We start from the raw sequence: 15,721 nt of genomic DNA, 5'->3' as shown, positions 1-15,721 counted from the left end.
GCTATTGTTAGCTAACAGAAGCTGATAAAAATATTTCAATTGCATAGATTATGTCCTAAGAACCTGTCCAATAGATTAGAAAAAGAAAAAAAAAATTGAAAAAAAAATATTGAATGAACAATTTTAATGCCTTCATTTTCTAATTTAGTGCTTCATTATTATACATTTAAATTTCTAGTTTCCTTCATTTCGGACATAGAATCGGACTCAAATTCTTAGCAGTGTAAATATAACCTATCTTTTGGAAATGTACTATTTTTTATTTTGGAATTGAGCAGTTTTGAGTCAGGCCTGTTGTTGCTCTTGCCCAGTCATATCTATTTATTATGGTTAGTGATCGTATTGATGAATAGATAACTACATTTTTACCCTTTAAAATTTTAGAGTTTTCTGGGCAAAGCTAAGGCAATAAGAGCATCCTCCTCCTCCACTTAACCCGTCATGTGAGATGAGATGCCTCATCTCCCTTCATCATTATTTATTAGGAAGAAGACCAAACTTTGAATTAGTTAGGCTCAACTTACACTTACGTGACTCAGGTCGAGAAGAGTCTCGACTCTAGTCGAGAGCATGTGTTTCCAAATGGTGACACTCAGACCAGTCGATTCTAGTCTCCGCGACGTCACCATTTCAAAACACATGCTCGAAAACACAGACTAGATACGAGTCTCTTCTCGACCTGAGTAGCGTAAGTGTGAGTTGAGCCTTGATAATAATTTGCTATAAATAACATAACAAAATAAGAAAACTTACAATAATTATATCAAATGAGTTTTTTACGATTCAATAAAATGAAATAAATATTATTCTTGTTGTCACAGCCGGCAAGGAAAAACATGAGCCCCTGCTGCAAGTTCAAAACTAGAAATACAATTTTTATATTTGTGGAGACATTTCACATTTGAAAAATATTTTGACAGATGGTGCCTCTTGGAACTCGTGGAACAATTGGCAGCAGTGGGGATGGAACTGGCAGGCGGCTGGGGCAGGGGCGACGGCGACACCTGGGGCGGCGGACGACAAGGGGGCGCCGTTTGTGTACAACACGGCCGGCGCCAACATGACAGCACCCGCTGCGCCTCACATATCGGCCGCAGGCGACGCCTTGGGGGCCGACATGCATGTGCCTCCCGCCCCCTCCTTGGCTACAATCACGCTGCAGTGCAACCCACCGAACAGTTCAACCAGGTGAGCTTGAAGGCATGCTGAAAATCCATTAGGTTAATTGAATAAAAGCTAGCGATTGCTGGTTCAAAGTAATTTTCAAAGTAAATTCTAGGATTCTAGTCAGCTGTACAATCTTATTTGTATAGCTAGAACCAATCAACGTGTGTCTACTAACTTTGAGAACCAATGACTAGTTGCTATTCAATAGATTCTTGTTTTCATTTAATCGACCCATTTTGTACCTCACATGGAAAGTGTTGTAATGAATTGGCTGCTAGATTGAAACTTGAGTGTATGGATGGGTAATAAATTAATGAATGAAAGACCGGCTAATATGTTGATATTGAAATTAGAATTATATTTCTTCGTACAATGCGCAACTAAAGTTCTTGTACTTACATAATTTAAAGCTGTGCAAAGGCTAAAAATGAACTTTTACACGTGATATTTTCCAAATTTTTTCGATTTGTATATCATCAAGCTATCAAAATGAAAAAGTTTTCTCAGGAAAACATTTTTTTTCGATCATTACTTTTTGATATATGAGCGCCTAAAGATTGAATTTTTGGCACAGAACATTTCAAATTCGGTAAGAGATAAATCCATGAGATTGAGAGGATAGATTCTTCATGGTACTGTTGATCTAGTAGAACAAAAATTTTCTGAAAATGTCAATTTTTAAGATAGTTATTCAATTTACTAAAAATAACTTTTAGTTGAGTTATTTTTGGTAAATTGAATAACTTTTTCAAAAATTGATATTTTCAGAAAATTTTTATTTTACTAGATCAACAATACCATGAAGAATCCATCCAATAAATCTCATGGATTTATATCTTATCGAAATGTTCTGTCCCAAAAATTCAAACTTCAGGCGCTCATATCTCAAAAAGTAATGATCGAAAAAAAATGTTTTCCTGAGAAAACTTTTTCATTTTAATAGCTTGATGATATACAAATCGAAAAACTTGGAAAAATATCACCAGTAGAAAGTTTATTTTTAGCCTTTGCACAGTCTTAAAGAAGGTTCCTTACATAGGCAAATGCTTGCGGTTGAGGAGCAGGCTGTATTACTATATTATCTATATTACTATAGATACTATAGTAATATAAGATTTCTTGAAATGTTTACATGCTATTAAAGTACTATTTCTACTATATTGAATAGTGATCATATGCCTAGATGAATTGCACAATATACATGTTTTAAATGTAAATAAATCAAAGCTACTCTATAAAATTTGTGCATTCATAATACTGAAAAAATTGATTGGTGTGACTCATTTCATCAGCCAAAGTCATTTCATCAGTGTAAATTGTATTTATAAAAGTGAAAGTGACATAACTAACATTTTGATTTGGACAGTATAGTATAAATTGGAAATGGGACAGTTTTGGGCATGAGCCTGTTGTGCCTTTCCTCATGTTAAGTATTTGAACACAATGTGATAAATAAAGTCATCATTCCCAAAAGTTATGGCTTATGGAACAGAATATGGGTTTTGTGAGAAGAATGATCCACGTGAATGAATGAGAAAGGAGTGAAGCTAACAAACAGTTAGTGAATGACCCCGATATTACTGTTAGCCTACTGGCACACAGAGAATGTTGCACTCACAATTTGAAACCATAACATAAAATAATTTTTTTAATAGAACGCCAATTCAGTTTAGTATAAACTAAACCAAACTATACATTATAATGATTTATAAGGAATTATAAATCCTTATAAATTGTCCTTTTAAAGGTGTGTACAGATATACGCGCCTCGAACACCCTCCGCACTCGCTCCGATCATGAACGTTACGCGAGATGTTACGCAAGGGATTGCTAGAGGCTCGAAATATGTTCGAAGGATGATCGCTCCGCTCTTTTCTTATTGTTGACTTCGCTACAACCTAACCTCACAAATGTGAAACGTTCAATCCAGCTGATCGGGTGAAAAACTAAATAAAATATGACCAGGAGGGGATTGCTGGGTAGTCTAATAATACATTATGCTTATATAATAAATTTATAATAAATATTATGATTATTGCATTCATTTTAATGTTTTATCGTAAAAGGTAATGTCTGTCAATGTTTCAAAAGGTGAAAGGTGTGATGATAAAACAGCTGTAATATTTATAATCTGTTATCTCTGTTACTAAGACACATATTTAATGTCGAATAAAGCTCGTGTTGAGTCCAATTCTATTACAATTTATTCGACATTAAATATAAAATAAATGGGTCCGAAAAGAAAAACGAGTAAACGTCAAGATTTAGTCAGTGAAGGAGAAAACGATTCGCAAAACCAAATGCTTGGAAAAATACTGAAACCAACAGTTTTATCGATTGACCAAGATTCAGATGAAGCACCGAAAACGTGGAGACATTGGAAGGTAACATTTTTAAACTTCTTAAAAAACAGTTCAATCCCGAAAAAGGATGAATTGAATGTTTTGATCAATTATGTGTCACCGAATATTTTTGAAAGTATTTGCAATTGTATATCATTTGAAGAAGCTATAACAACTCTTGAAGAAAGCTTTATAAAACCTCAAAATGTAGTACATGCACGTTACTGCTTATCTAAAGCAAAACAAACCCATGGAGAATCAATTGATCAATTCTATAATAAACTAAAACGGCTAAGTTTACCATGTAACTTTCAAGCAGTCACGGCTGACGATAACAAAAGTGAATATATCCGAGACGCGTTCATCTCCGGATTAGAATCATCGAAAATCAGACAACATCTTTTCGAAATGAAATCGCTAACTTTGCAAGACGCTATCTCACAAGCACGAATGTTAGAGAATGCTGAAAACATTGCTAAAGAATACGAAACCAGTTCAGAATATGTTAACACAGTCCTAGCAAACGAGAATAAAAATACCGAGAAAACGACTTTAGTCCGTAATTCTTACCAAAAGAAGATTCAATGCAGATTTTGTGGCTATAATAATCATACTGATAATAGCCAATGCCCAGCAAAAGGACAACCATGCCTAACTTGTAATCGAATAGGCCATTTTTCAAAAGTATGCAGAGCACGAAACGATAAAAAAAACCAAATGGTATCTGCCACAGTAATTTCAGCAGCAAATACCAGCACTGACCTCTCAAAATGTCTTGTTCCTATACGTGTTAATGGAATAGATACATTGGCACTATTAGACACTGGGAGCACAGCAAGTTTTATAGATAAGAAACTAGTAGTACAATCGAAGATGAAAACTATGCCATATTCCAATTTGATTACATTTGCTTCAAGTGCCTGCAACACTAAAACAACTGAGTGCGCTTTGAGTGAAATATATTTCCAGAACGAAGAATATAATGATTTTCCTTTGATCGTATTGAACAAATGTTGCGCTAGTGTAATTTTGGGACACGATTTTCTAAAGAACTTTTCATCCATCACTTTTGATTTCGGTGGATCTAAAGCAGCACTACAACTGAATGAAGACAATGACGCAAGAAGGCCTACTTATGAAATTAAAAAGTGTGCTCTAGCCCAAGCTACAGTAGAACCTGTCTCATTGTTTCGTGATCTTCAACCGGACTGTCGGCCTATAATAACTAAATCGAGACGACATTCAGAAGAGGATTACTTGTTTATGATGAATGAAGTCAAACGGCTTAAAGATGCTGATATTATAGAAAATAGTCATTCTTCTTGGAGAGCTCAAGCATTTGTTACTTCAAGAGAGAACCAAAAGAAACGTATGGTGATTGACTATTCACAGACCATCAACAAATTCACGAATTTGGATGCCTATCCACTACCACTAATGGAAGAATTAGTCAATAAGGTAGCGCAATATAAAATATTCTCATCTATTGACCTGAAATCTGCCTATCACCAGATACCAATCTTGCCTGAGGAAAGGCATTTCACCGCATTTGAAGTTGGACACAAACTGTATCAATTCAAAAGAATTCCGTTCGGAGTCACGAATGGAGTAGCTGCTTTCCAGAAAGTGATTGATCAAATCATAGAACAAGAAAATTTGACATCATGTTATGCCTATTTAGATGATATTATTGTATGCGGAAGGACCCAAGAAGAACATGATGAAAATTTAGAAAATTTCTGGAGAGCAACAGAAAAATATGGCCTCACGATTAATGAAGAAAAGTGTAAAATATCTATGGAGAATTTAACCTTTCTGGGATTCGAAATTGGTCAGGGTATGATTAAGCCCGATCCAGATCGATTGAAACCACTCCTTGACTTACCAGCTCCAAAAAATCAGAAAGAATTGAAGCGTGTCCTTGGAATGCTTGCACACTACTCCAAATGGATAAAAGAATTTTCAAAAAAGATCCATCCACTTGTGCATAATACTCACTTCCCGTTGAATGAAGAATGCAGAAATATATTTGAATCATTAAAGAAAGAAATAGGATCTGCAGTTCTAGTGCACATTGATGAAAAAGTCCCGTTCACTTTGGAAACTGATGCCTCAGATTACGCTATTGGAGCAGTATTAACACAGAATGAGAGACCAGTGGCGTTTTTCTCAAGAACTTTTCATCCATCACTTTTGATTTCGGTGGATCTAAAGCAGCACTACAACTGAATGAAGACAATGACGCAAGAAGGCCTACTTATGAAATTAAAAAGTGTGCTCTAGCCCAAGCTACAGTAGAACCTGTCTCATTGTTTCGTGATCTTCAACCGGACTGTCGGCCTATAATAACTAAATCGAGACGACATTCAGAAGAGGATTACTTGTTTATGATGAATGAAGTCAAACGGCTTAAAGATGCTGATATTATAGAAAATAGTCATTCTTCTTGGAGAGCTCAAGCATTTGTTACTTCAAGAGAGAACCAAAAGAAACGTATGGTGATTGACTATTCACAGACCATCAACAAATTCACGAATTTGGATGCCTATCCACTACCACTAATGGAAGAATTAGTCAATAAGGTAGCGCAATATAAAATATTCTCATCTATTGACCTGAAATCTGCCTATCACCAGATACCAATCTTGCCTGAGGAAAGGCATTTCACCGCATTTGAAGTTGGACACAAACTGTATCAATTCAAAAGAATTCCGTTCGGAGTCACGAATGGAGTAGCTGCTTTCCAGAAAGTGATTGATCAAATCATAGAACAAGAAAATTTGACATCATGTTATGCCTATTTAGATGATATTATTGTATGCGGAAGGACCCAAGAAGAACATGATGAAAATTTAGAAAATTTCTGGAGAGCAACAGAAAAATATGGCCTCACGATTAATGAAGAAAAGTGTAAAATATCTATGGAGAATTTAACCTTTCTGGGATTCGAAATTGGTCAGGGTATGATTAAGCCCGATCCAGATCGATTGAAACCACTCCTTGACTTACCAGCTCCAAAAAATCAGAAAGAATTGAAGCGTGTCCTTGGAATGCTTGCACACTACTCCAAATGGATAAAAGAATTTTCAAAAAAGATCCATCCACTTGTGCATAATACTCACTTCCCGTTGAATGAAGAATGCAGAAATATATTTGAATCATTAAAGAAAGAAATAGGATCTGCAGTTCTAGTGCACATTGATGAAAAAGTCCCGTTCACTTTGGAAACTGATGCCTCAGATTACGCTATTGGAGCAGTATTAACACAGAATGAGAGACCAGTGGCGTTTTTCTCAAGAACTCTTTCCACATCTGAAACTAGGCACTCTGCAGTGGAAAAAGAAGCTTATGCCATTGTGGAATCAATCAGGAAATGGCGACATTACTTACTTGGACGAGAATTTACACTTATCACAGACCAGAAATCAGTTTCATTCATGTTTAGTAATAAACAAACCAGCAAGATTAAGAATGACAAAATCCAACGATGGCGCCTTGAATTGTCAGAATATAAGTTCAATATAATTTATAGAGTTGGAAAAGAGAATATACCAGCAGATACACTATCAAGAGTCTGTGCCACTGTTGGATGCCATACAGATATAAAGAAACTGATAAAAATTCATGAGGACCTGTGTCATCCAGGAGTTACTCGACTCCATCATTGGACCAAAACAAAGAACTTACCATATTCAATAGATGATGTAAAAGAAGTATGTTCCAAATGTATTACATGTTCTGAAATGAAACCACGCTATGCCAAAGGAACTGGCCGCCTTATCAAAGCAACTCGACCATTTGAACGTCTTAATATGGATTTCAAAGGCCCACTACAATCAAGTTCAAGGAACAAGTATATTTTAGTTCTTATAGACGAATATTCCAGATTCCCATTTGCCTTCCCCTGTCCTGACATGACTACTAATACAGTAATAAAACACCTTACATCACTATTCTCTCTTTTTGGTGTACCGTCTTACATACATTCCGATAGAGGAACATCGTTTATGTCATCAGCTTTGAAAAATTTCCTACTATCAAAAGGAATTGCCAGCAGCAGAACATCGCCCTATAATCCAGCCGGTAATGGGCAAGTCGAACGGTACAATGGAGTTATATGGAAAAGTGTGATGCTAGCCCTAAAATCGAGAGGTTTGAACAACAGTCACTGGGAACAAGTTCTCCCCGATGCCCTTAACTCTATTCGTTCCCTATTATGCACAAGCACCAACTGCACACCACATGAGCGGATGTTTTTACATGCAAGAAACTCAAGTAATGGAAAACCATTACCAACCTGGCTATTGACACCTGGACCAGTATGGTTGAAGAAGATGACAAAAAACTCAAAACAAGAATCGCAAGTTGAAAAAGTTGAATTAATCGAGAGTAACCCTGAATATGCGTTTGTTCGCCACAACGACGGCAGAGAATCGACAGTCTCACTTCGCCAGCTCGCCCCATACCCCACGAGTGCCGATTGATATTAAGGGGGAAGATTGTGATGATAAAACAGCTGTAATATTTATAATCTGTTATCTCTGTTACTAAGACACATATTTAATGTCGAATAAAGCTCGTGTTGAGTCCAATTCTATTACAATTTTTTCCATTCCATGCAGCTGAGAATGAAGCCTGTTAATAGCTGAGAGATTTAGCCGAGACTATACAGGTTTAGAACGGGGAGAAAATTCAATAATTTGAACCTATGTAAACCTATATGAATGAATAAATTATAGTCAAGAATGCATACCTATCATATGTATATGGATTTTTTATTATTTCTTTTTTGTAGCATGGATGTTGGGTTCAAGAAATGTATTTCATGTATTTTTATGTTTTTTGTAGCATGGCTATTGGGTTGGCGATACATCGACGCCCTATGTGCGACACAAAGCAGGTTGGCGTGGCGACAAGTCGCTCAGAGGCAGTCGCGCACACGACGCCAAGTCTGACGAAGAGGAAGAAATGGCTCCGGTTATCGGTAAGTCAAGCTGCAGCTCTACTCAAGCTTCTATGTTTTCAATAACACTTATAAATAATATGAATTAAATAATAATAAATCATTCAATTTATAAATATAGCTATTAATATCTTGTAATGAATGTTTTGATGAAGACTATGTTCAATTTGTAAACCCGTTTGATCGGGTTCTAAAAATCGTTACAAAACGTGAACTTGTGTTATGTCAAGGGACGTCAATCCTCATCAGGGATCAGCACAATATTGAGTAGATTCGATTGGCTAATCCAAAATAGTTTATCCTGGGATATTCAATTCGGCATAAGAATGAAAACCACAAACTTCATTTGACAAAATTCTAGAAAAAATTATGATGACATGTAAACAATATTTTTAATAATAAACATTGAGCCTATTGAATAAAAGCTATAATCTAGTGATTAATCATTAGTTCTAGCTATTCTGATAGCTTTATACAGCTGACTCAAATCCTAGCATTTGCTTGAAAATGCAATTACTTTCTTACGTACTGCCATGGTCATACATATCCAAGTAAATATTTAGCCGCACCAACAAGCCGCCCCTCCATCTCTCTCGATTCCCCGCGTCCTCCTCGATTGCTCCAATTCTCTCCATATCGGCCTCCACTTGACTCCACCATTTACGTCGTGGTCTTCCTCTCGGTCGTCGTCCTTCCGGATTTCTTTTCAACACTTGATTGAGATTGCTCATCTTTTGTTCTCAAAACATGCCCAGCCCATCTGATCCTTCTACATTTGAACTCGCATACTACATCTGGCTCCCAATAAAGTCTCAAAGTTCTCTGTTGTGTCTCTTCCTCCACTCTCCTCCCTCATTTATAGGTCCATAGATTTTCCTAAGGATTTTGTTCTCAAATACAATCAATTTCCTTTCCTCCTTTCTATCTAACATCCATGTCTCAGCACCGTATAGCAATATTGGACTGATAATAATTATCAGTGGTTGGTGCAAAAACTACCTATGTCAAAATATCAACTTTCTCACAAATCAGCTTGAAAGCTCACCTTGTATTTTCGAACTACGGCATTTCAATACGGAATTGCGAGTGCTAGAAGTGCAGAAGTCGACATTGGTAGTTCTGGCACGAAGTATGAATGACAATATAAAAACTTATGTCTTCATTGGTAGTTTTCGCATTTTGAGAGAGGAATAACAGTCATTTATAATTTAGTTACTAAATCATGACATTGGTAGTATAATTCTAACCTCATCTTGGACTGTGTCACCTACAAATTTGGAAGAAAAATAGCACAAGGACAACCTTATTATTTTATCTACCAATGTTATTACATAAGTCTCATTTGCATTGTAAATAAATGAAATTAAATAAACTTTATAACTTTTTATTGCTTTGAGATAGGACATTGGCACTTCTGGAACTGAAAATAATCGATATTAGTGATGTATTAAACTCATTTTTGAAGAAAATTGACATTAGTAGTTTTTGCACCAAGCCACAGAATTATTATTGTTTTATAGATGTTCTACAATTTTCTTAGTATGATGTAAATGCTAAATTTCGTACAATGAAAATACAATTGCTAGCTTTTATTCAATAGAACTATTATATTGATATAAACAATACAATAATGGTTTATAACGATGTAAATAGAAGGGAACACTGTTACAGTGAATCATTACTTTGATAGATTTTTTAGTTTTTAAAGATGCTTTCAATAATATCGAACTCTCGTTGTCATTTTGGTGTTGAGTCGCTTCTTTGATGACGTTGAGCTATTGCTTTATTTCTTTTGCTTCCAAATCTTGATCAGGTCACATTAACCTCCACTCTATTCTTCCATCCTTCCAGATACTTTTGCGTACCTCCTTTTATTAAGTTCCACTGTTTTAAAGTTCGAAGTTGCATTAGGACCACTTACTATAAGTTGATGCATTTTTTGTGTTTCTAGATGCGGCTAAAAGAAAAACACTCCCGGCTTGGATAAGGGAGGGCCTAGAAAAAATGGAGAAAGAAAAACAGAAGAAACAAGAGCAAGAACGACTGTTGAAAGAAAAACAGATGGAGATGGAAAGGAGAAAAGAGATGGAGGAACAAGCTCTACGAGAGGGAAAAATACCACGCAGCAAATTTGTAAGTAATTTCTATTATTAGCTGACACTTTATAAATTTAGTAAAGGTTAATAACAAAAATTGTAATTGGCATGTTTGATTAGCATTACTTTGTAATTGTAGAAATGAGCTTTTTTACCATTTATTCTTAAGGCTGTGCAAAGTTTAAACTCTCTACTGGTGACATTTTTTCAAGTTTTTCGATTTATATACAATCAATTTAAGGTATTATTCAAAACCTATTTTTCATTTTTTTAGATTTCAATTCTATTTCTTTAATTCAATGACAACCAAGGTTTGTAGAGTTTACGATATTTTTACTGTATGTTGTCGAATAAAATCGAAGCTGGTGACTGGTGATTGTTGAAATGTTGAAATCAGGATTCGGACTCTGAGGAATCTGGGAAGGAAGACGGCAGTGAGGCGGATCAGCAGACTCCGCGGCGATCGAGGTTCGACCAACGAACGGCGGTGGCCAAAACCCCAGTCACCCCTGCCCCTCAGCCACCCCCACCTGCGCCGCCCCTCACCAAGGAGCAGATCATGCAGGAGACTGTGAGTAAACAACGCTTAGACCAGAACTCACCAAACGAAAACTTGACAAAATATTTTTTTTCTATAGCTCTACAGCCCATTGTGGGCTTTGGCCTCCTCCACAACATTCCTCCAAACGTTTCTATCCATTATAAATCCTCTCCATCCTCTATAACCCATCCTTATCAAATCATCCCTTATCTCATCTTCCCATCGTACAAAAATATTATTTGACAAAATATTATTATTATTATATCTCACCAGATCCAACTTCCGTTCAAACCTATAGTGAGGTCCACGTTGTGAATCCAGCACCTGATTTACATTGGTGTTGGAGAGAGTCATAAGTAAAAATACTGTACTTGAAGTAAAAATAACCAAATAGGAACTAAACTAATTGTGGCAATCCATGTCTTAACGTAGTTTTATTTTTATACTATGAACAATATTGGGAAATCGAGCTCCGCTTGAAAATACAATGGCACAGGATAAAATTCAAAAGAATATAAGAATTGAAAACCATTTTCTATTAAAATGAATAACTTGAGTATTGGAATATTTGAATATTAGGGTAGTGTTTTGGAAACTGGAGTGACCTTCGTATAAAATCATCACGAAGGATAACATGTGTTTTGTGTAATATTCTTAATTTTGAAACATAAATGTTTGTTGGTTAGTGTGTCTTGAACCTGGAATTAGTCCTATTATTATCATTGTTATAAAAATAATTATCAACTTGAACATCTATGAAAAAACCAGACCAATTCCATCATAAACGTTTATATAAATGGAGGAATAAGGTTAAATGGAGGAATCTTGTGCTCTTCACGAGACTATAGTTATTTTTCTTCAGGAAATTTCTGAGGGAAACAGGCGCCCTCGCGAGTGAAGAAATATTGCAAATCTTCCCTAGGTCCACGTTATAATGGCAGTGTTTGTTTAGCAATGGTATTAATTGCTGTCCTTGTCTATCATTCAACAAAGCGGATAACGCTATCTCTTTCTCGCTTTGACCTGTTGCCTGAACGTCTTTTATAAATGGAGAATTAATAGTTAGTTAGCAAAATATTTCATCTTAATTATGAAAATTCATCACGAAATCATTGAAAAATATAATTTCTTGCTTAATTGACCGAGCGAAGTGAGGTCTAAGATTCAAGTCTACGGTTTGGCCTTTCTCTTAATGTTTAAATGTTTATATGTTGTGCATTTACGGCGAAATGTGGTAATAGATTTTCATGAAATTTGACAGGTATGTTCCTTTTTAAATTGCGCCTCGACGTATGTACAAGGTTTTTGGAAATTTTGCATTTCAAGGATAATATAAAAGGAAAAGGAGTCTCCTTTGAACGCCAATATTACCGTAAAAATCAGACTAGAATTATTCATCATAAATCAGCTGTCTAGTGTACTATAATACTACCCGTTCAAAAACATCGAACATCTTGAAAATGTATCTTTCCATCAACGTTAGTAGACAGTTGACTATAATCATAGCCACCTCTAATACAAGGCCCCGGCCTACGATATTGCAACGTCGCAGCGTCGTAGGCCTAGAATCTAATACATGATTGGTGAAAAAGATCAGCTGGTATTTTTTACTAATTATGTATTAGATTCTAGCACGGTATTTAGATAAAAACGGTAGGGGTCATGAAATGTGTGCGCAGTGGCCAGCCAGCTAGATTGCGTCATCGCCACCAACCGACGTTATTAACACTTATTGGCAATTTATGAAACGTATTTGTTAGAAACAGATGATTGGATATAAAATGACGTCAGCTAGACCGGAAATTTAGCACAAATATGCGCGTGACACCTACCGTCTTCTTCTATATACCGTGGATTCTAGGCCTATGCTGCGACGTTGCAATACCGTAGGCCGGGGCCTTGTATTAGAGGTGGCTATGCTATAATACTACCCGTTCAAAAACATCGAACATCTTGAAAATTGTATCTTTCCATCAACGTTGTAGACAGTTGCAGCCAGATCTGATAAAAGCACTCACACTCCGGGACGACACGTCACGGTACGATTGGACAGAAAGCTCTATGTTTATTTAGGATTTTTTCTAGCCATTTTAAATTGATAAATCATTTATTAATTTTTGAGAAAACATAACAACAGGTCAATGTAACTTACTGAGCGTGAGGTCTTCTGTTCACAGAACTACTAGTAAAATATAATTGATTATTTTAAACGAGAATGAACAGTAAACATCAATAAACCTGCATCAGCTACCGTCTATAAAAGGCATTGACAAGACTGAGGATCGGCAACGTTGTTCTCCTACCTTTCTCCACTGCCATTATAACATGGACCTCACTATAGATGCCCAAATAACTATTTGTCACCTGGTCATATGGGACATATATATGAATCATATATTTATCTCATATTGCTTACACATTTGAAAGATTAGATAAATTACTGCCAACTGAGACAATTCTATCTATTTTGTTGCAGATGCTGAAAGTGCGTAAAATCTTGACTGAGATTCTGATGTCTGTGACGACACAAGAGATAAGGACTGTGGTAAATGAAGAGTATGCAAATATGCGCGCCAAAGGTACTTTACTGATTAGACCTTCCATTCAAACAAAGCTATTGTTCCATGGGTTTTGAAATCAGCTTTTATCTGAACTGATTCAATTTTCGAACACTTTTCATGCAAATATTATTGCTTCATATTGAAGCATCGTGTAACAGGTAAATCATTCTATGATACGAAAAGACTGAACAGATAAGGACTCATTGAATAATAAACTGTCCTTTTATGTAATGGTATAACCGAACGCCATTTAAAATCAATGAAAGTTATGATAAACTTCTTGTTGAACCCAAACTCTATTTATAAGAAGTAGGCTAAAAGTTTGTGAATCAATATTTCTCAATAACAAGTAGTATAGAACAATATTGTTGTAAGTTTCATTTTATACCATTTTGAGTTGAATCAAGTATTTAGTGAAAATTTCTCTCCTTTAACATTTCATATGAATCCCTTTAATTTATTATCGTTTCAGTATACTAACCATTTTAAATAGTTTTCAAATTCCTTCTCCTACAATTTTTCCATTGCCAAATAATCTTTCCACTTTTTTGAATACAATTTTCAATCTCTTCCTCATACAATCCAACCTTCATATGCGTCATCCTATCCTTCATTATCAAGCTACCATGTCTACCCAATGATATTTCTGCATTATTTCGGGTTAACTATGATTCTCCTGTAGCATTCAGGTAGCACATACAATTTTTATAACATATGAACCGAATTCATGTGATTTGTATGTCGTTCAGGTCTGAGTTGAACTTTCTTCACAGTACAATGAAATCCCACATCTTGAAACTCCGTCCAAAAGTCAAACGTTATTCAAATGCAGATTTATTGGCAATTTACAGTAGTATGTTTCTGTAGTGCAGGTAAACTTCAGTTACATTTTAAATCGGTGCTAATTTATAGTATAATTATTTCCACTCTCAATAAGCTATTCATATTGTTTTAAATGCAATATATTATCGCTAATTTTGTGTGCATTTTTTCTATTTTATATGCAATGATTAGCAGTATTTATCGGAGTGTAAACAGAGGTGATCAGTTATCATTCTTACCTACTCACATTCTGTTGCTGATTACTAAATAATATCTATTTATCACAAAGCTCCAGCAACTCAGCTCCAGAAGACGCCCGCTTTCACTTCTTTAACTGGAAAACTTGGTAAGCATTAATGAAGATTTTTTTTTTCTATATTTTCATCACCACTGAAATATTTATTGTATTACTTGATACTGTTTAGGCTTTCAAAGATGTAACGATATCATTTTGCCCAGGACGTAGATATTCACGGCCGCATTCATGAACGATTCTTGAGAAAGAACTTAGCTGAGAACAAATGCTTTGCTTAGCAACTAATCAGTACTGTTCTAGTTGTACTTGGCTGCAAGGCAAAATGTTGTTATCAACTATTGATCGATCTTATTTTATCTTATAGAATCGAAATAATATAATGGATCTATTAGTCGATCGTGAGATTTGTTCGTAAATTAATACAGTGCTCAGTGTGTACTGTACAGCTCTCTCAGACTTTTCATACTCTATGCCAAGTAGATATCATGATATGACGTCACCAATTTTTAAATATTATAAAACTGAAGGACTTCCAGCTCTATGATATTCAATCAACAAGTACACTATTATTCTCCGTACTGAATATATTTCACGTTGAGTAAAATAGATATTCCCTATCAAGCGCCTTGAATATAACAAGTTTCTATAAATTAATTGATTTGAGATCTATGTTAAACCAGGAACAAACATCAATTTCTACCAATTTCGTTTGTTTTTTATCCTTAGTCGTTTCAAGCTCTGAAAAATCTTAGAAGCTTTTTAATAATTCATTATTATTTATTCAAATATACAGTAATATTAACTAGATATTTATTTACAAGGTTGTGATTAATTAATGTTTTTTTGCACATTGCAGTTAAATTTTGTAAGAAAACTTTAATAATGTTGGTATAATCTTGCATTTCGAATAAGTATGTTGTACTTATTTTGTATTGCCAACTTGAAGAGTATATAGTGTTCGAGAACCCTACAT

General features: G+C 35.3%; 1 protein-coding gene across 1 annotated transcript in view; it reads left to right on the top strand.

The window, feature by feature from the left end:
* LOC111045938 (arginine/serine-rich protein PNISR) overlaps nucleotides 1-15,721 on the top strand; it is a 34,210-nt gene that overhangs the window by 6,143 nt on the left and 12,346 nt on the right. The window contains 7 exon segments of the mRNA XM_022331416.2: nucleotides 921-1,188; nucleotides 8,358-8,493; nucleotides 10,424-10,429; nucleotides 10,432-10,605; nucleotides 10,966-11,139; nucleotides 13,586-13,688; nucleotides 14,782-14,838. Coding sequence (XP_022187108.2) covers nucleotides 921-1,188; nucleotides 8,358-8,493; nucleotides 10,424-10,429; nucleotides 10,432-10,605; nucleotides 10,966-11,139; nucleotides 13,586-13,688; nucleotides 14,782-14,838 — 918 coding nt within the window.

This window comes from Nilaparvata lugens, chromosome 7, assembly GCF_014356525.2.
Source record: "Nilaparvata lugens isolate BPH chromosome 7, ASM1435652v1, whole genome shotgun sequence".
NCBI lineage: Eukaryota > Metazoa > Arthropoda > Insecta > Hemiptera > Delphacidae > Nilaparvata > Nilaparvata lugens.
The sequence above is the reverse complement of the archived record's forward strand: the minus strand, read 5'-3'. Positions and strand labels throughout refer to the sequence as shown.